Source organism: Diplotaxodon limnothrissa, linkage group LG16 (genome assembly GCF_057381915.1).
Source record: "Diplotaxodon limnothrissa isolate DT_005_m linkage group LG16, D_limnothrissa_male_GT1.1, whole genome shotgun sequence".
Taxonomy (NCBI): Eukaryota; Metazoa; Chordata; class Actinopteri; order Cichliformes; family Cichlidae; genus Diplotaxodon; species Diplotaxodon limnothrissa.
The window spans coordinates 33419259-33441211 of NC_140611.1; the positions used below are offsets into that span (position 1 = coordinate 33419259).

Here is a 21953-nt window from a genome sequence, read left to right on the forward strand (position 1 = left end):
TAACGTAAGTATTACTTAATTTATGGCACATTTTATAACATTGATTTTTTTTTTTCATTTTATTTTTAACTTGTGATTTAATCTTCCATTGTTATTAGTTTGTAGTTAAGTTATGCGTTTGGAGGTAGAAAGGAAAATTATCTGCATGACAGTGCCATCATTTTTATGAAGAAAAAAAATCAGTTTTAGCTAAATAAAGATGAAATGAAGAAACACGTTTGTGGAGATAAATGGAAGGAAAAAATTTAATGGAAATAAATAAATACTATATAATTGATATTATGGGAAACAATATGGTGACAAATATGTCGCTCTTTTTTTCATTAATTGAGTTGTACAACTTTTTACTTTTTTAATCTTTATAATTTGATCTTTATTCATTGCCTTGTTGTACATCAATTTTGACAGCTTCAGTCCTCCGTACTAACAGTGTCTTATTTTATTTCTGTCTTACATCCTGCTGCTGCTGCTGTGCCTTTTTGCTTTCTTGTGTAAGCAGCAGTTTGTGTTCAGATCTCAGCAGCTTTGTGCTGGCTGAAGCCCTACATTGAATGTAAAGCATATATCACTCCTTTGTGTCCACTCGCAAAGCTCCTCTGTTTTCTTTACATTTTATTTAAAATGTGGGACTCTGTAGTAACTAAATACTAAAGATTTAGGGACCAATCAAGCTCACAGTCAGAAGTCAACACGCTCTGCAGAAACCGCTGTTCCCAATGTGAATGTACCTGCACTGAATGTCTCTGTGTGTTTGAGTTTATACAGTGGTGTAAGTGTTCAGCTTTTCTCTGCACTTGTGAGTTTTTGGTATAGTTTTAGTGCTTTGAGATGCACATCGTCTGCCTCGCTGTGAATCGGTGGCAAACACAACTTTGTAGAACAAATTAGTAGCGATGAGAGTTATGTTTTCTATAAATAGACTTGTGACTTGTATCGGTGTTCACTGTGATCACGTCCTTCCACATGCACTCTCGCACCGAGTAATCCACACACAGACAACTGCTGTTCTGGGGACATTTTGCTATTTCAAATTTGGTGGGTTTTGTGTTTTTTAAAAATGTGATGAAGCTCTTGGAATACATTCAACATAAAGTTAAAACATTTGGATTGAAATAAAGCAGGAAATCAAATTCTCATTTTATTTTGTTCTATTTTGAAATGCTGTCACTTGAAACCAGTGTGCCAAACTGATGCATTCTCTTTGTAGAGCATCTGTCATATATATGAATGTGCAGCATGGCTTCAGTTCAGGTAAAAGGACCTTTGCATAGAAGGGCACGTTATTCCTCCAAATCTCTCTGTGGAAGCCTCCAGAAAAAAAACCTCAATTTGTATAAATTGCATAAAATAGGCGCAGGAATTGCTGCCACAATGTCTCCTATTATAGCCAAAATCGGCAGTTAAAGTGGACCTTTTCTTATTTCCAACTTCATATTTTTTATTCTTGGACTCCTCTGTAGCAGCTTTGCATGATTTACAGTTCAAAGTAGTTCTTCTTTATCTTACACTGGGCCAGTTTTAACTCCTCTCCCTTTAAGGCCCTCATTAGCAACAGATTTGAAAAAGCAGGTAGGTGGTTCTTCTATGTCCCCAAATTTGGATGTACCCTCTTTATGATGTCATACAGTTGCAAACTTAAAAAACAAAACTGTCTGAAACTGAGTGTTCTGAGCAGTCTTAAGATGGTATTTTCAGAGAACGGGGATTATCTCTTTATTTGAAAGTTTCATCATGCTTGGTATGAAATACAGGAAAGCAGAATAGAGTTTATAACATCCTAAATGTCAACCTGTTCAAAGTGATTATTATTTTTTTTTTTTATTTTTTTAGGCATGCAAATTTGTGTGAACAGCTAAAAATATAAGCTTTTGTTTGTTTGTTTTCTCATCCAGCTACTGACACATTTCTGTCATATTTAACAGGATTACTTTCTTCCAGGGTTCCAGTCAGCAGCTTGACCTCTCCTCTTCCTCTTATCTGCGTTTTCCTAATTTCATTACACTCGGTAATCTTCCAGCTTCTCCTGCTTTCTGAGCATCATTTATTTTAATGTTCGGAGTGCTGGTAGCTGCTTACAGGAGCTTGTGCCTGCTGATGGTTGGGAACGAGTTCATGAACTTTTGAAAATGGCATCACCCCATCCTTTCATTAGGTCTCTAAAGATGCTCATTGAGGTTTGAAACATTAGTAAAAGTTAAATAGAGGTCAAGTCTTTTGCAAGGTGTCGTTTTCATTGTCCAGAAAGATTTGTTATAATTTCAGTTTCAGACATCAGTTTGTCTTCTTGCTGAACTGAACCACAGTAAGAGAAGTTTTCACCAGATTACTGCATCCCACTGCATCTTTCTTTCTTTTTTTAATGAGCTTGCTTCTCTGGCTCCCAAGGTGACACTCACTCTGATTGATCTCTGGAAACATCCTTTGTGCAGCTGCCAAAACCCGAGCTGCTTTTACCCCTAAAAACAGACTAGAGGCTTCAAGATGTCGCAGTAATTTAAAGTCTTAAAATCAGCCATTTTACTGGTACTTACTGTAAATTCAAGTGTTAAAAGTTATCAGCATTTGCAGAAACTTTGATTTTATCTGTATTGTGCTGAAGAAATATGAAGTGAAGCTGAACTGTGGCCTGGCTGTACTTTCATGTACGTACCAAAAGAGGGAGCAGCGAGTTAGTGTAACCTTGCATTTAATCAATAAAAAGCACATTCCTATTTACAGTGGCAGCCAAGGAAAAGGCTGGTAAACTGCTGCCCCCTGGTGGTGAAGGTTTTAGTCGTATTTCCCAGAACAAACACAAAAACCTTTAAACGACACACATCCTTGATCTCTTTTTTTGCTGTTAAGTGACAGCCAGAGAAACAATATCAGAGACAGCTGATTGTTTTTATTCATAATCATCTTCTGTACAAACTTGTGATGTTTAACAGTGTTTACCTGGTGATATGAAATGTTCTTACTGCAGTCTATAAGTGCTTTACAGTTCAGTGGTTCCACTTGTCTTGCTTCTGCCTACAGTGACTTTAATACCTGTAACCTCCTGCTAGCTGGTCCTCGTTGTGCAGAACTAGTTAGTCCTCTAACACATGCTCATACATCAGGCAGTTGGAAACGCCTTGTTTTGTTTATTCACGTTTTCTGAAGAGGCTCTGGCGTGGACGAGTATTTAATCCTCAGGTTTCTGTGTCGGTGTGTCAAAATCAGTCGCTTTGATGTTTTTTATATCTCTCACATTTTTATCTGATGTGACTGTAAATGAGCAAACTGTGCAATTTTTTTTTGGCACTGTTGTTGTTGGAATAAAACCGCGAAAATGACTGTTTTTGTTTTTATTCTGTAGTGATGTGATTAGTTATTGTTACAAAAGCATCCTCGGGGCAGTAACAGCTGAACTTACCTTGAGGTATCCAGAGACTTGCTGAGACATCAGTGTGATTAAGATCGATGCTTCCCTGCTCATAAAATTTAAAATTTGGTATTCAAAAGATATTTATATGGAGGGCCAAAACTATCAAAATGAAGTATAAACTAATAAACAACACATTTTAGACATTTATTTTTATTTTATTTTTTGCAGTTTACTTTATTTTATTTTATCTATTGACTTCTCCATTGTATTTTCCTTTCAATAATTTTGATATTATTTCAATCCATCCTTACATACTGCTTCAGTCATACATGTGTTTTCTTTTGAACATCCATCTATTGAACTTTCTGTGTTTATAATTTGACAGTTTTTGTAAATCAGGGCGCAGCTGAAATAAGCTTTTATTGTGATTTTAATGTGACTAAAACTATTTTAAAAGTAGTGAATGATGATTAGTAGTAGTATTTCAGGCTATACCTATAACTGTTGACCACATATCAGCGTCTCACCGGAAAATACTCTTTACACTACACTTTCATGCAACACCAAAGATTAGTATGTAAGAGATGGGCATGAGGGCACTAACTAGTCAGTGAAGTCCTGTTAAAGCCTGAAATGCAGCGTTTTCTCCACAGTCATCTTAGCTTTTCAAACCAGCATACAGCCCTAAAGTATGCCCTGTTTTATCCTCCTTTTTAACTCTAATGGGAGCATAATTTGCAAAACATACATCATTCTGTATTAAATTAGACCTCAAACTGCAGACTTGAATCATAATGTCATGGATCAGGCCAGCTGAGGGCCATCTTCCCTACACAGCAGGATTATTTTTTTCAGCCAGAGCAGTCTCCCCCTGCTGGTCATCAAAGCCCATGCAGTTTTTAAGAGACCGGTTCACCGTTTCTGCATTACCTTCTTCTGTTTCAGTTTGGCACTCTTGCTGCACGCCTTCTATACAGTCACCAGAGGACTGTGTGCCTGCCATCACCTGTTTATCTACAATCTGAATCACATTATTAAAGGAACCAAGTCAGTGTTTCTACAAACTCCACTCAATTTTACTTAACAAAAAAAAAAGTCTCTAAAATGAAATCGGTTATACCTTAATGGCTACAGAGTTTTGGTGATACATACGGAGAGCTTCAGAGGCTGAAAGCAAAATAAATAAATACATAAAAATTTTAAGAAGTTTCTAATTTTTGAATATTTTCATAATTCATAACAAATTTTAAGCCTAATCATTTTTTGATGCATTTATTTAATTTTATTTAGTAGTTTATTACATTAAATTCGCATAAATGAACCCACCAAATATTACTTTCTTGGAAAGAAAAACAACTATATTAACAATATTTATTATTTATAACTGCTACAGATGTTTGGGTTTTTTTGCGGGGGGAGTAAAATTGTTATATACGTTTTTAGAGGCCCGTGAAACATGAATTTGTCATCTTGTGATATATTTTTAAATTTTATTATTCTTTGATTTTGTCAGACTTGGTCCTCTATAGAGCTTAAACGTTTTTAAATATAGTGCTTTAGTACTGTGTGTGTCTGTGGTGCAACTGTGGTGCAACTGTAGACAGGTAGACAACACTAAGCGCAGTCTCACTCTCTCTCTCGGTGGGACGTGTCCAGATTCACGCCCACTCTGGCATTTTCCCACATTAATATGCAGCGTATATACTGTACGTTATCGTCAGTCAAAAAACTACATCTCAGGCTCGATGATCCTCTGAAGAAATCCCTCCGCGCCCTGAAGAGGAGAAGTCGCTCCTCTGCAAACACCCTGCCGTTACGCCATCCTCCGGCAGGCTACGCTTTTCTCGTCCCTTCCTGGACTGACAGCAGCTGCTCAGCCCAGTCAGGTTTTGAGCATCTGCTGGGACTGCTGGGAGGACGTCGGCTCAGACTGCAGCGCACTGCGATGCAGAGAGGGGGGCACTGAGGCTGTGATGCCGGAGCTGTAATCCGTAAACCTGTGCGGACGGAGCGCAGGGTGGAGCTGGCGGAGTTCGTGCGCACACCTCTGGAAGCTGCTGCCGAAGAGGAGCCTCTGCAGCGCCGCAGCTTTGCACCGGGAACCCGCCTCGGTACGTGACTCCGAAACCGAAGCTGCCCCGGATCCCACAGGGAGGGGGGCTGTAGCGCGGCACCCCGCCCGTCTCGCCTCATTTGGACCGCACGGACCTGAGCCGTGATATTCGCGCACGGAACCCACCGAGCAGCCCGCACCTCTGCGCCAAAGGTAAGCAGCTCCGCGAGGCGCGGGGGCGCGTGCAAGCGCTCGTGGCTTCCAGCAGGCAACGAGAGCCTGTTGATGACGATGATGAAGGTGCTGCTTAGAGTAGCTGAACGCGCCGCTGAAGCGCCGCAGCACCGACTCCGCGCTGCTGTTCGATCGATTTCTGTGTCACGCGCGTGTCTCTGCACAGACGCGCAGAAAGGGAAAAATGACGTAGGGAATTCCCACAGTAATCCAATAGCGCGCGGCGACACCTGCACATTCCGCCAGTGCGGCGCGGCCTGCTGCCGCGCGCGGCCTCGCCAGCGGCGCGCGCGCGGACTGAAACGATTAAAGTTGGATGCGAGCCGTTATGTAACGTGATTCTGCTGACGCGGTTCGCCATGAGCGGGGGTTACCTCCACGTCCCCGCGGCTCGGGGGTGCTGCTCCCTGTTTACGTCCACGGCGGTTCAGCTCAGCCCGACGGGATCGATCTGAATCACAATCCATGAAAGTGCAAAAACATCACCTCGTGTGTCTCTGCACTAATGAAGTCCTCACCTGTTTATTTAAGGCAGAAGGTATTGGGGACATGTGGCAACATGTGGGCTTGAATACTCAGTCTACGTTTAATTTACCTGATGTAATTTTACATGCACATTTGAATTTGTCTGTTTAATCCGTAGAGGATAAAGTTGTTGTTTCTCACACTCACAACAACTCCGTCACCACTGGATGTAGCTCAGGATGCTGTAGGGCCACAAGGCTTACCTCTTTATGTAAGACTGTACATGATTTTTATGCCTCCTCCCCCTGTCCCACACACTGAGGCACTGCTGCACTCTTTGAGTGGCTCAGATATTCAAAATTCAGTATTTCAGGGAATGCCAAACCTTTAATTTGCATCATCAAAGATACAAAATTCGTTTAGTAAATTATACTCTTATACTTGTTGTCCCACATTTACTTTCTTGTCATTTGGTCACACTGGTACACTGCCATGGTGTGCCATTTTGTGGCCCACAATGGGGGCTACCACATTAGCTACACACACCTTCAGAGTGGTCCAGTCTGACAGTGTAGATGCGCCAGCAGTGGGTTTAGTGGATCAGTGTTGAACACCAATGCTCCAGAAAGGGTCAGGGTTAGAAATGTGTTTCTAGTCCACGAAATAAATTGTGGTTGAAGAGTGTGGGACAATACATGAATGATGAATCACATGAGTCACATTTAACGACGTGATAAACACAAACATTCATGTTTCCATCACTGGTTTGTGGGATAAGCGAGCGGTGACAATTTTATGATAGAAACTAGTTATTTTCTGGGTCAGCTTCCAGTGTGATGATGAGAGGCAGTTTTGATTATGTAGCTTCACATCACAGCTTAGCAAAAAGCCTTTCTGACTTTCAGCCATCAGGTAGGTAAACAACCCCACAGCAGAGTTATACTGTCCCATTCAGGCCCCAATCCCCCCATAGTTCCCCCTTTAATTTCAACATATTTGTGGTCCTAATTGAGTTTTGCTGTTGTGGAGCCTGCAGTGTCTGCTAAATTCCCCTTTGGGAGCAACTTTATTATAAATTGTTTATGCTTTGATCTGCTTTCAAGGTAGGGGTTTGGATGAAATCTGCAAAGCTGCAAGCACGCTCAGCTTTCTCAAAAATCTGATACTTGAAACAGATGCGTTACCCGAGATGAACTGGAACATGCAGAATTTCTGTTTTGCTCTTGCAAAGAAAAGAAAATTTCCTCACTTGACAGAATTTGACGAGGTTATGGGGGGAGGTTTGGTCCTGATATCTGTCCTGACTGAGACCCTACAGAGTCTTTAATGTTAGCTGCACGTAGGTCTACTGACTGAGGACTCAGTATACAAAGTAATTTGTAAAAGTGATGTGGAAAAACAGCATAAACTATCTTTTTGGCTGTTTCAGTTCTACACATGCCTCTTAAATAAAGTACTGTAGTAAATGCATGTGTGTTGTAATTGTTCTTCGAAAGCATATTAATATGGGATAAGTGTGATTTTCCCACTTTAATATGAACTGGATACACAGTACATTATGATTGGTGAAAAAAATAAAGCAGATGTGCTGCAGTTTGGAGAGAAAACCCCAACAATCAGATCATTTCCTGTTAGCAGCACTTAGTGACTGTAGGGAAGAAGAACTTCCTTTTAACAGGAAGAGACTGACAACAGAGCTGGGATCATGAAAGGACAGCCATGTACTGTGACATGCTGGGGATGTGAGAGGAAGATGAAAAGAAAAAAGGCAAGCATAGAGAGACCATGAATAACAAACAGGTGATATGGCTTTTTTTTTTGTTGTCTACCTCACTTCCTGTTTATTTTGAAATCTTAAATGCGCTTTAGTGAAGTCATGCTTTAATGAGGTCATGCCATTTTTCTTCTATACCTCTCTATCTTAGACCGTATGTTAAAAATGGCTACTGTGACATCACCTTTTGGTTTTAGACTCCATATCTTGAATCATTTAGTCTGCCACCATGTTGTCTTTTTTGGAGCCAGAGTTGACCATTTCTGGACGAGGGGTTGGAGTGCTAAGTTATCAGCTAATGCTACCAAGCTTGGTTATCAGTCTGCATCTATAAACTGGACAGGGTTATGTGCAGTCACAGATATCTACAAATTAAAGATAAGTATAAGACTGGAGGTCTCCTGATGTTAAAGAGGGAGTTCTTCCACCCCACAGTCTCCTAAGTCTTGCTCACAGGGAAACGTCCAATCGCTGGGGTTCTGGTGCTGTATGAATGAAAACGAGTTGGATATGATATCTTCAAATAGTATCATAGCAACAATTCAAATGGTATTTAACCTTTTATACAACTTTAACTATTAGTTAAGCGTTAAGGCAGGGTGTGCAGTTTTGTGGTTTGTAACAAAGTGAAGTGGAGCACCCTTATTGAGTCTTTTTTTAGATGGTTAGAAATAGAAGGAGACGATACGTCAGATGTTAAAATGGGCGAGGGATAGAGGGCTGTGTCACCCTGCAGTGATGCCACGAAACGGCTGACTGCTTTATGTGCAGGTCATCATTAATCCATGATTAACTTAACCCGCGAATAGCCAGCTGTCTCCTTTGGTTATTATAATTGTTGGTTTCGCAGATATTCACATTTCTGTAGCTGCTCTGTTAATATGAGATTCCTCTGTGGGTCTCAGCCTGATGCGCTAAGAAACTTTAGGTTTTGTGCTTGAATTTTAAGCATTTGGCTGCACAGCATAAATTTGTAATGATGGTCTGCACAGTCACCGGTGAATGAAGATGAGGAGTTAAAGTAAATAAAGAGAGCAGAATACAAATGCCTCGAGCGCAGCGTCTGTTTACAGTTTTTACACATCCACAAACAACCCACATTCCCATTTATAGTAAGCATTTTAAACTCGGAGATATCAATCAGCCTTCCAGCGTAAATGCTATTTTTGACTCCCCGAGGCCTGTCACATGGAGGGATACCCCCCCGAGGAGTGACTCATCCTGGACATTTACTCCCAGGGCGATGTGTTTAGAGGGAAAAAATACCCCGAGTGGGACAGCGCTGCACTTTTTCTGGGAAGTGGGAACACACCGGCACTGAAATACGTGTTCGCTCAGACTGACTCACAAAGGTGCATCTTCCAGTTTTAAACCTTTAAACAAAAGCATGTCTTCATCCACCTTTAGGGTCATCATGGAGCTCAGGGAGAGGATATTTTATGGTGCTGCATCTTTCTTGTGGATAGAAATAAGTGCTTTTAGTGTGTAAAAGTTATTTTTTTTGTGCTGGTTGTGTGATTTGTTCCTAACTTTGTGTGCCAAAGTATGTGTGTGTCAGCAGAGGGACCCCTCTGTGCCCCTGTGGAGGTGACTGCAGCACTTTACAGCCTGACAGAACGGGCACCTTGGGGAGCTGGCACACACACACACACACACACACACACACACACACACACACACACACACACACAGGCAGAGAAACAGAGGGACAGTGAGTGAGAGGTGGAGAAATCCCTTTACTGACATCATGGCACCTACAGCTCACGGCACGTATCCAGATGGTGAAACGCAGGCGGTGAATTCAGCGATTATTTTCATTATTGATTCGTTTTAATGTTTGATGACCTGAATATTTTCCACTGTTAATTGTTTTCACCACCGAAGATCATGAAACTGGTGAAACTTGACCATCACAAAACCCGAAGTGATGTGCACGAGGAGCTGCAGGTGTAACGGGTGCATCTGTCTACGAGAAAATGATTGGTCGACAGATGATGTTGGGTCAGAGCTCCTTACGGGCGCCTATTTGAGCTCCGTGTGTGTGTCCTCAGGTCCAAGCCAAAGAAAAGCCTTGCTTGCACTTGTGTGTCAAGTACACAGACACTCAGATACCTGCACATATGAAAACACCAGAAAAGCAGCAGCAAAGGTTTTCATTTCTGATTGTCAGTTGTAAATTTTTTTTATAAAATGAAGCAACAGCTGTGCATAGACTGTATATAAAAGATGCACACACTTCCAGGTCTGAAAAGTGAAGTCAGCAGGGGGCGACTCCTGTGTTTGCGAAAACAAAAATTTATGATGTTCTGATGGTTTTATGGTCTCAGTTTTCAGTTCCAAGTCTTATTGAAAGCAGCGTGATGTTCATTTTGTAATTTATGATCTCCATTAGCGTTCACAAATACTATAAAAATGCTCAGCTCGAGGCTTCACAGCAGGACTTCATGAATCAGTGGGTGGTTGTCCACAGTTTATCCAAAAAAGTGTTTTTAAATCACTGTATTCATTTTAGAGGGGGAAAGAAAATAGTTGGTTTAGCTGCACAACATGAAGAAGTAAGTCAAGTACAGTTGAATGTGCAGATCTCTGGAGGACTTAATTTTTGATCCTGCAGAGCATCTATCCACGGGTACATTTCCTATAGAGAACAAAACTTTTTGGTTTTTGTACAAGGATTTAAACATGTTTAAGCAGCCTCGAGTGGCCATGAGAGGAACTGCACTTCAACGGCAGCTTTATTCTTCAGGCCCAGAGGTTAATGCAGATGTGGTGGGACCACGAATTGGCCTTAAATCCATCTGTGTCTTTCTTACTGCCAAGTAAAGGTTTAGTAATTTGCTCAGTAACAGATGGTCACTGTCGATTTCAGAAAATGTTAATCCCACTGAGTAGAGGTGCGTTTGCTTGGGAGTATTTGCAGCGAAGGATTAATACACATTTGTTGCAGGGTATTTGCAGCAGGACAGTGTAACTTACGTGAGATAATGTGAAACAACAGAGTTTAAAGCAACAGCAAATCTTGGTAGAGATAGAGCTCAACCCCAGCTTTACCCCTTACTGTAGTGTCACTTTTTGAAGTTGTTCTGTTACTTGCTGTTTGAACCAAAGCTCCTTTTTAAACTCAGAAAAAGATCAAAAATGGGGTTACAATAGACTCTTTTACAACTTTAACTATGTAAGAAGGTTTTGTACAATTTAATAGGTCACGGACTTGACGAGTAGAACCCCATATTTTTTATGACTGGCTAATCTATTCTGGAGGTTTGCTTCTGAATGCCTGTTAGAATGTAGTTTAATTATATGAGAGCATGTTTTATAGCAGGTATGTGCAGAATCTTAGAATTCTGACTTTAATCTCAGAATTTTGACTTTTTTCTCAGAATTCTGAGATTAAAGTCAGAATTCTGACTTTTTTCTCAGAATTCTGGAAAAGGAGAAGAAAAAAGATGTGCCCACTTTTTTTTTCTAGTCCCCTATACTGCATTATTTCTAATGGCCAGCAGGGGGCGACTCCTCTGGTTCCAGAAAGCAGGCAGATTATATGGGAGTCTATGACAAAATGAGCCTCCTTCTCACTTTCTTTAATGAGCTCTATAAATGTCTTGCTAATGAGTTTATGGTCTCAGTCACTAGTTTTAAGTCTTATTTAAAACAACATGATGTTTTTTCAGTAAAATACGATCCCATTTAAAGTAAAACAGACAATATTTGAGGGTATACTTTAAGGTGGGACCTAACTTATGATTGGCAGGTGCATATCACTTTTTTTTTTTAAAAAGCAAGATGGCAGTGACTAAAATGTTCAGCCTGACATTAAAAAAAGCTTTTATTTAAAAAAAAAAAAACTAACACTGACATTTGTGGTTTTTGTTTTTAAGGTGTCAGAGTCTCGATTCATGTTGGAAACTGCCATTTTGATCAGTTTTATAGGCTTTTAACTGTTAGTGAGGAGATATGTCTTGACAGCAGAAGCATGCTTTTTAGTATTAAATGAAAGAAAGGCAAAGAAAGTGTAATGAAATGGCTCACTGGTATGTTTTTGAACTGTGGTTGTGACAATAAGATACATGAGGCTTTGGAGAAGAAGAAAAGTAAATCCAGAATCTAACTAAACTAAACTCGATCAAATTCATTAATTGTTTAACCAGGGGAAAACTCATGGTGTGCGTGCAGTAGAGCGGTGCATGTGCCTTGTGTTGAGAGAACTGTGAGCTGTGCAAAGGGAGATGTACAGCCATAATGCTTCCATGGTGCCTGTCAGTCATGCCTGTCACTTGGGACGCTGGAGTTTTCCAGCTTCACAAACAACACTGAAAACGACCTGCCACGAAGAACGGCACGACAGCGATACCTGAATACCTAAACCTGCCATCTGGTTTTGGGAGCGTTCTCTGAAGAAACTCTTTTTGACAGGATGCGAGAAAACAACTATCCAGCAGAGTCTGGCACACTCCATCACCTCCTCTGCTGCAGATGTGTCTGCTGTTAGTATTCAGCGCACAGCGGTGCACTGTACAAAGTATTCAGTGCCTAATAACAGAGCAGCGCTCAAATGACGGCATTTGAGACATTTATCATCCCTGAGAAAAGCTGTTTGATTTTGGGGTTCTCATGCAAGGCTTTATCTATATTCACCTTCCTGAGAATCAATCGCTAATCCAGGTCAAACTGTGCAGGGCCGGGCTTCGGGATTATAATGGGAAGCAGGAGTCTTTTCAAAGAAAAAAAGCACTGGAATGGGGCCAGATTACTTAATGCTGTCTCCTGAGGTCATGGTTTGTTCTGTGCTGTTTGGAGCTGCTGCACGCACTCCTCATCCTCTCTATTTTAGCGAGCAGCCACGGCGTCTCCCGCTACACATCGGGGTTAGACAATGCCTGGCAAGAACTGCAGGAGGGGGCCGATTGGACCACAGGAGCGCTTACATAACCACCAAGCAGCTTCATATCTATTTATTTTTTAACTGAAGATGCCTCTGCTTGCTTATGAATGTTACCTCTCTCCCCTGCTTGTGCTATATGACTTTGGCCATGTGAGCACGTGATCTGGATTTACGTATTCCTGCATCTGTGATGAAGGTTTTATTCTGCCATAAATCCCTGTACGAGATCTGGGCTTGGTAATCTCGTTGAGTCAGGGACGTCCAGGCTTTCCTCATGACAAATGCAACAAATCTTATTTCAGCATCAGGCCCGGGATATTTCAGAGACACGCATGAATCACCTTCAGATTGATTTCCTGCTTTGCATGGTCAAGAGTTTCAGCTTACCTCATGGTCTTTGAGTGGAAATGAAACACTAATGAGAATGTAGTGAAAGACAGAAAGGAAGATGGTATTACTGATAAGAGGAAGCATTTATAATAGCAGCTGTGTGAGGTTTATACCCACTGTGAAGACTCAGTGTCACTTTCAATTTGATTCTTTTAGTCAGCAAAGAAAGATGGAAGTAGACAAAGTAAAGGAGAGAGTGTATGGCTGGAAAAAACACACTAAAATCAATGTTTAAGGAATATTTCAACATAATTGGGATGGTAAAAAAACTCAAACACCCTTTTTCTGTGCTCCTATATGGAGGACCAAAACTGCCAAGATTACAAATAAACTTTAAAAAAAAAAATCCATAAATACAAAAATCAAATAACTTTACTATTACTGTTGACTTCATAGTTAACTAAACAGTTTAACAAACAATTACATAATATGTAGGAATATCACAATACCAAAATACAAGTAGAATTACGTGATTCTCGATACACTAAAACAAAATGATTGTCCCAGTGCTTAAAGATAAACTGTTTTATTAAAAGTCATTTTAAATCGCTGACATAGTGACATGGAGCAAAGCTGATTTCACAGTGCCAAATGAAAAACCAGAAAACATACGCTGATACCAAAACTTTTAGCCTATATCAGGAGCTTTATATAGGGGAGAGCAGATATTTGGATCGATCCGCCCACCTCTAGTTTTTACTACAGATATGATTTGTCTTTCAGGTGAGGGGTGTTACTCATACATATGTGTGAATGCATCTATGTGCACCGTGAAATAAGACCAACATAGAATTAGATAGTGCTGTTTGTACTTTAATTTATGCCATGAACTTTGTGACAAATACGTAACTCAGATGAGTTCCCAGCTTCATTGTGCTGAACTCCAGCAGGTAACTTAGGTGAGGTTCAGGTTAGAGTGATCCTTTAAGACGATGGAGCCGGGCAAGCAGCTGCATGGGCCACCATAGGGGCAGCCTGGTCAGCGAACTAACCAGTAGGGAAAATGTTAGATAGGACCGTTGCAAGCTATTTATTAGCTAGTTATTATTAGTCATTAACCAAACTTTCAGAATAAAAGCGTGGTGATTATCCAATAATATGCATGTACATTTGGGTGGAAGTTAAGACTGCAAAGGTAAAGAACTGAAATGTCAATGTATCTATCTATCTATTTTTTTAATGTAATAGCCTACATTTATTTAAATTTTGGGGTGCATTTAATGGCATAATTATTTACTAAGTCGTTTATTTATTTATTTTTCTCCATAGTTCTTTACAGTCATTTTTATTTTTTGGTCCAGATTAAAGAGCAAGCAGTGAGTTGTAGACCTGGTTGGCAGATTAAGTTACTTCTGGAGACTCGGTTTCATTTCTTTGACCTCCACCAGGTCACCCGCATCCTTTCTGCAGCTGGAGTTAGGTTTTGATTTTAAGCCAAAAGGTGTTACCTTTCAAATTAAATCTCATAGACATAGTTTTTGTTTGAGTGTCACAAATAAGAGACGTCCTACCTGTAACCCTAGCAGGCTGCAGTGACTTATCATAAGATAAAATGAAGCTCAGACCATCTAGTGATTCTTGTTTTTTTTTTAATACCATTAGTCTGACAACCTACTTTGAGGTCTGCAGACGAGCTGACAGTTTTAAAATGTTACCAGCGGCTCGGTTCTTGAGGCATACTTCAAATACCACAGATATCAAGCTTAGCTGAGACTGCAGCCCACATTATTTTCCAGTGACTGCACCAGGCATGCGTTAGCTAAATATTACCAAACCTTTTCTGCCCTTAAGAAAAGAAACACACACACATTTACCGCTAATGCTCCTCAGTCTAACTGATACCAGCCTCCCCCTGGCTAGACTCTGAAGTCACATGGCATCCTTTCTTTAAAAACAAAATGGCTGTGGTTGAGACTCTGACAGCGCTCCCAAGACACTTCCCAAACTGGCATCTGCTGATTGAAGAGCTTCCTGGGAGGCAGATACAGCTGCTTGTCGCCTCTCTCCTTTCTTTTACTGAGGCAGCCTACACTGACTGAAACCTTGTTGTAGACACGTGTGTGTGTGTGTGTGCTGTTTTAAAGATTTCCTTTTCCAGCGGTCTCGTAGAGATAATGCATTCCAAATGAGATCATTTCAGCCTGCTCTTCTCCTCATGTGGGCTGAGTGTTTCTAGCAGAGAGAGCGAACACACGGTACGCATCGTTCATCATTCAAAGAAGTAAATAGTGCATTAAATTAATGAAAGAAAACTTAAAATGAGTGTTGGAATGGTGATGTTGGAAGAGGAAGGTGCCGGGTTACTTGTGTCTGTGACGGCTTCTTTGACAGCAAACAGCCGCTCCGGTGACGGATGTTTGTTCAGCCATTTGTTGATTGCAGTTCGCGCCGTGCAATCACTGCTTTTGTTGTGCCGGAGCAATTTTGTAGCTCACTGAGTTTTGTCTGTCTTTCTTTTCTTTCTCCATCCTCAGGTTCTTAATGCCACTGGATAACATGAACTAAGTAAAGAGTCGACTGTTTAGCTTCATTAAGGGACGAAAACGGATGAAAATGCACAGCTTTGTGGATCAGGAACCCACACATCACTTCTAGACAAGAGGCAGATAAATCAGAAACATGTGTCATCGCTTTGGTGACCGTCCGGCTCAATAAGAAGCTCATCTCTGCCTCTACTTCTCGGCTCTACTCATTAACTGCTTTCACTTGTTGCCAACATGCGTCCTTCCCTCGCCACAGCGGTCCTGCCACCCAGGACCCGTTCCCACAATCCACCCAACCTGTCCGTTGGGGGCCGCGAACACCTGTCGGCCCCACGAAGGCGCAGCCCGCATCTCCGGCACACCCTCAGCCCAGAGAACCTGCGGACTCTGGCGGAGAGGGGCGGGGCGGCTGTAGATACCGTGTCCGTGGTGAGCAGCCCCATCGGGCTTCCGCGGGCAAACAGCGACACTGACCTGGTGACATCCCAGAGCCGGTCCTCGTTGACAGCGTCCACTCTGGAGTACACGCTGAACCGTGGCCAGAACCTCGTCATATCCTGGGACATAAAGGAGGAAGTGGATGCTACAGACTGGATCGGGCTGTACCACATCGGTAAGATGATGCAATGGCAAGTAAAGGAACTTTAATTTGTGTCAAATCTCAAGTCAGTGCCTCCCAGCACATTAAGGAACATTACAATATGGCTACATTAGAAAATTATTGGATTCAGAAGGAAATGCAGCAAGGCGATGATCCTGGTATCTAAACATAGGTAAAAAAGCTGTTTAATAAAGCCGCCTATCCAACACAGTGATACAAGCCTTGAAAATTTACACAAAATGCACTTTTTAAAGTTTTCTCCACTAAATTATGAGAAAACCGATCAATCATCCAGGCTACCAGTGATTTTTTCTGCTCATCAGAGACATTAAACTGGGGCATTTTATTCAAACTATGTTAGATCACAAAATGCTGATGCTCAGAAATGCTTATAAATAAAAAATGTGCGGAAAAAACGGATTTGGCTTCAGATTGTGAATTCTGTTGTGTGTGTAAAACGGATCATAAATGTCATGTGGACTTATCTCCTTATACTTACGACATATCCTGGAGAGAAAAAAAAATATTACATTTCTGTAACTCTAAAATATTACACTTAGCTTGAGCACAGAAGTTTGCTTGGTTTCATTAAATATCCTAAAGTTACTGTAGAAAAGCAATCAGCTGATTCTGAGGGGGTCAGATGGGAGCTTTTCTCAGATTTAATCAGTCTTATATGGGGTGACCTGAAAATGACACACGTCTGGGACAGCTTATCTCTCAGATCAGTGTTGATGCTGTTATAATGCTGATATCTTTGCAGAGGCGAGGTGTATGTGCTCAGACAGTAGAGCAGGTCCACTGATTGGAAGGCTGGCGGTTCGATAGTGTTCGACTTCATCTCAGGGCACTGTCATTGCAGCCTAAACTGAACTTAAGTTTTGCATATTAATAAGCTCAACACTGGTGTTAACGCAAGGGGTAGCAGACCTGTTTATCCACTGTGCTCTTCTGAGCTCATCTTTGTAGCTGTTTTTAGGTGATGCCAGCCCCGATGGCTCATCATACAATCTACTCCCTTTGATTTTAAAAGTAAAACACGCCTGGCTTTCTGCTTTCCATTGTTAAAAGTACTGCTAATACCCAATATAGACCTGGAAGGGTGGATAGAAGAGGTGGTGGCATTATATGTCAATATATGTCAAATCCATTGCTAGTGACTCTGTAACTCTGACAGTCCATAAAGGTAAAGGCTATCAACGTGGGTGTCACATATTGGTTGGCTGTTACAGACCCCACTCGCCTCAGATGTTTTTCTGCAGAAAGAGTCCTCAGCTTTCAGGGTATGCTGGATTTAGCAAATACAGGGCGTAGAAACTCAGAGTCTAATCCAGAGTTAGTTTAGCTGTTCAAATTGTTGTCTTTATATTTAAGAATTTGGCAAAAGTATAAAAAACTAATATACCACTGAAAGGAAACTAAATTAGATTATAACACTCAAATCTACAGTTTGATTGCTCTGGACGTTTCGATAGGTCGATAACTAGCTCTAAATTTTGAGATAATAAACTAAAATTTTGACTTATGGTTAAGAAAATGTGTTTTCTTTATTGGCCTCCATAAATTTCTTCCCACTTCCCACGTATGTTATCAGAACGCGCCAGCTAAATGATTGTTTTTCCCAGTCACTTTAACTTTTACGTGTATTTTTACCACTGAATCTGTTTTGCTGAACTCTTTGGCAGCTCGCCGTCATTCAGAGCTGACTTGACCCTGCGTGTCCTCGAAGCTTTTCGGCTGATCCTGATGTTTTGTTATCGAAATCTGTCGATAGCTTGGTGCAGAGTCTCGTGCAGGAGCTTCCAGCAGCGAGTCAATACTGAAACATTAGCTGTTGAGACTTTACACCGGGCCTGGAGGCTGAGTCAACGTGTCACGGCTCTGCCTCGGTGTACGATAACACACACACCATCACAAAGCACGCACGAGCCGGGTGGTCTCCAATAATGTCCGCTAATCCTGCTTAGAGACAGGAATCTGACAGGGAGGAAATCCGTCGACCTGAGTGCTGAAGAGGGCTATCGGGCTCACGCAGATCTGTCCACGATGGTGAAAGCTAATACAGGAATCAGAGTGTGAAACCAGCACACCGGTGATCAGTCCACTCTGTTTTGATCACGTAGTAAAGATCCAAAAGAGATCTGCTGCTCTGTGATTGAAAGCAGATTCTTATTCTTATTTTTTTATGTCTGAAAAATCTAAGTGTGGTGTACTGTCCACCATGCGTGTTTACACACTGCTGTGATCTCAGCTTCTTAACCCCCTCTTTCAAGCTATTTTATTGGCTGTGCACACATGGCTGGTATGGGGCTTATGGGAAATGGAGTATTTCTAATGGTGCTGAGGTATTTAGCACAAATATTAAAAAGTGCACAGAAGCGAAGCTTGAAGTTGCTGGTTGCTGATGTGTGTGTGTGTGGGCCTAATAATAAGCTGTAAGTATAAACATCCAAAATTGCACCGTGATCCAGCACACACATCAGGTGCACACACAGGTAACCATTAAAAAGTATCCCACTCTTGCACGTCTTTTAAGACATAGCAGGCTAGAATCTGTGCAAATATACAGAATATTTTACCTCATAAGCCAAATTTTGCTCAGGATACAGCAGTCAAATGCCCTTTTGGAGCAAAGTTAGTGTGAAATTACTGCCTAATGATAATGTTAACCTGCTGCACGGCAGCTCATAATAAGCCAGAGTGTTACCTTCATCTGGGTGCACAGATATAATACTCCAAATTGGCACCCCGTGGTTTAGGCGTTAAATTTCCTAATGAGGGGCTGCGAGGACATTAATCAGGGTCAGATGTATGCATGAGTCTCTTCTGCGTCATGGTGAACCCAGTTTCCAACTCAAGTTAAATTTTTGTTTCTAACATAGTTTTTGAAAAATATTCTGACCACATTAAACACGGGGATCTCTGCCACGGTCATAAATTTGCCTTTTCATTGTTCACTGAAGCAAATAATGAACGTTGTCTCTTTACCCCAGATAATTACAAAGTGACGTTGAGGGAGAACTCCAACTCTGAGAGCTGTTCATCAGCATGATGGACTGTGTTAGTGATGGATAATGAGCTTCAGAAAACAATGGGCGCCTTTGGTTTTGGAAAGGTCAGACAAACCTGCCGCACAACAGACGGCAGTAAATTCTGGACGGCGTGAAATTACTCCTATAAAGGACTCGACTTCGTGATGGTTTTAACTTGTTTACCAGGCGATCAGTTTAATTTCTGTTGACCTCTAAGACTTAACCCATCTGGATAAGCTGATTACATTTTCCAGACATTTCCTTCCTTGTTGGTAAAACTGTCTGGGGGCGGTGGGGCGTCAGGTCACTTCATATCGATCATAAGGCCGCCAGGACTTCATTACCTTCTCCGGGGTCTTATACCCCAGAGGAGACACCACTTTCCTTGACTAAGCAGACATTCAATGATAAGCTACCTGCCCTCCCCTCCTCGCCTCCCCTTCAGACACACTGGCATGCTCACACACACACTTCCACCAGTCAGCTGAGTTTGGTGCTTCATTAATCTGTGCGCAAAAGTGCTACGTACAGCGGAATTCCCCCTCCCCGTTTTTAACTCAGAGGAAGTTTGGAGTTTGTCCTTCTGTTTGGAGGTTACAGGGAGGCTATTTTGGGAATGGATTTCACTGATTAAAGGCAAACTTGTGTTTTGGAAGACAGAGTCCGCAGACTAAACACGCTGAAAGGCAGAACAGTTTTGCACTGCAGCGGCACAATGCAGAGCATGCTGTTTGATTTAACTCACATTCTTTGGTCTAAAAATAAATGCTGCAAGAGCCGGATGTGTCTAAAGCAAGAGTGAACTAACACATTTACCCTCCTGCAGATGAAACCAGTCCATCCAACGTGTGGGACTGCAAGAACAGAGGGGTGAATGGCACCCAGAAGGGTCAGATCGTGTGGAGGCTCGAGCCCGGGCCCTACTTTATGGAGCGTAAGTTGGTTATTGAAAAGTATCTCTGCACTTCTTGCAGTTCTTGCTATAAAATATTTAAAATGATCTAAATGGCCGCCAGTGATGATTTAGACCTCACTGAGTGTAAAAATTACCTCCAAATCAAAGGAGAACATTTAGAATGAACCTCCAGGTGCAGCTGAGCTTTAAAGATTTTTCCATGTGATGTTTTTAAAGGGCTGTAACTCTTTTTTGCTTCCTCTGCAGCTGAGACAAAGATCTGTTTCAAGTACTACCACGGAGTGAGCGGAGCCCTGAGAGCCACGACCCCGTGCATCACTGTGAAGAACCCAGCAGTCCTGGTGTGTGAGGGAGGGATCGCACTGATCAATCACTCTGAGATTTATACATGTGAAGTCTGGAATATGGTGGGGATAGCTGGTTATGATTATTGTGATTGTAATAGCTCCAACCATAAAACAACAAAACAAACCAGACTTAAATATCATTAATGTCCCCTTCAAGTTCATATCCTTTAACACCTCTGGACTGCATCCAGCTGTTTCTGTTATTTGTGGATGCTTTCCTGGGATTCCCGTTCTTGGTATTTGTACGTATGTGTGCTGAATTTCGTCCTCTGTATTAAACGTGAACTCTTGAATTTCTGACAAAGCTGCTGCGCAAAGTTGAGATCTTTACAGGAGGATTTTGCAGCAGGACTCCTCTCTAACAGCTCTGAATGGTGTTCCCACGGCCTTCCTGACCGGATGTACCATGTTTCCGCTTGGACATTGTGGAGCTCAAACTACCATTTGATCGCTGAGTCGGAGACATGAAAGTTGAGTCAGTAGGAAATCGTCTGTGAGAGTTTTTTGACAGCAGTAATGGAAACCTACCCTTCTTTACCAGGCGTGGTTCTTTGTCACTTCCTGTTTTTAAAATAAAACCTGAGTTGAAGACTCATGGTTGTGACACACCAGGAGAGAATCCCAGATGCTCAGATGGAAGCGGTCAGAATGGACTTCCAGGATATGACCTAAAGCAAGCAGCAAGCCTGGAAGTGCTCCTTTGAAAGGAAGATCAGCTTTAACTCAGGAGTCGTGGACCTTCTCCAGTTTCTGAAAATAGCAGATGTGGGTGGTTTTTGGATATTTCAGTATGCAGGACTGATTTTGAAGCCATTTATTTCACGTTTCTGCACGTTGAGCTATCAAACAATGAACTGCCTTCATTGGCTCACTGTCTGCCTTAAGAAATCCTGTTATTTATCATTCTCAATAATGGAGCCTCACGGTGGTTTATATGGCATGTTTCATACTTTTCAGTTGATTGATGACTCAATATTGAGTCGTCTGTGACCGTAATCAATCCCACATAAATGCTGAGATTTGGCTCCTCGCTGATGCACTGCTGTCTGCGTTCAGTTCTAATTTATTCCCTCAACCTTCAAAGTCGTGTCCACAGTTATGATTTAAATTCCTGTGAATTCAGTAGGACGTGTGTGTGTGTTTGTGGTCCTTGGAAAATATGTGCTCCATGTGTTTTATAGCATCTAAAGTGTGATGTTGTCTCTTCTATCTCAGGTGGAGGGGCTGGCTGAGCAGGTCGGAGTCGAACATCCTCGTAAACTGATCAGCTTCACTTTGACGGGTGAGTTTAGCAGTTTTGCTAAATGCCTCTTTGCAAATATTTCCAAATCTGGAAGAGCCACACCATAAATCCCAGAACAGATGCTTGGATTTTAACGGAGTGATCCATCTTATCTTCATCTGTGTCTTACAGTCCCTTTGGGAAACAC

The 21953-nt window shown here is 41.6% G+C and overlaps 1 protein-coding gene across 1 annotated transcript in view; it reads left to right on the forward strand.

Annotated features, from left to right (window-relative positions):
* The first annotated feature begins 5235 nt into the window (after positions 1 to 5235).
* hecw2a (HECT, C2 and WW domain containing E3 ubiquitin protein ligase 2a) overlaps positions 5236 to 21953 on the forward strand; it is a 43224-nt gene continuing 26506 nt past the window's right edge. The window contains exons 1-5 of the mRNA XM_085373693.1: positions 5236 to 5612; positions 15619 to 16240; positions 20087 to 20194; positions 20423 to 20517; positions 21739 to 21805. Coding sequence (XP_085229819.1) covers positions 15862 to 16240; positions 20087 to 20194; positions 20423 to 20517; positions 21739 to 21805 — 649 coding nt within the window. The 5' untranslated portion in view covers positions 5236 to 5612; positions 15619 to 15861. The remainder of the gene's footprint in view (positions 5613 to 15618; positions 16241 to 20086; positions 20195 to 20422; positions 20518 to 21738; positions 21806 to 21953) is intronic.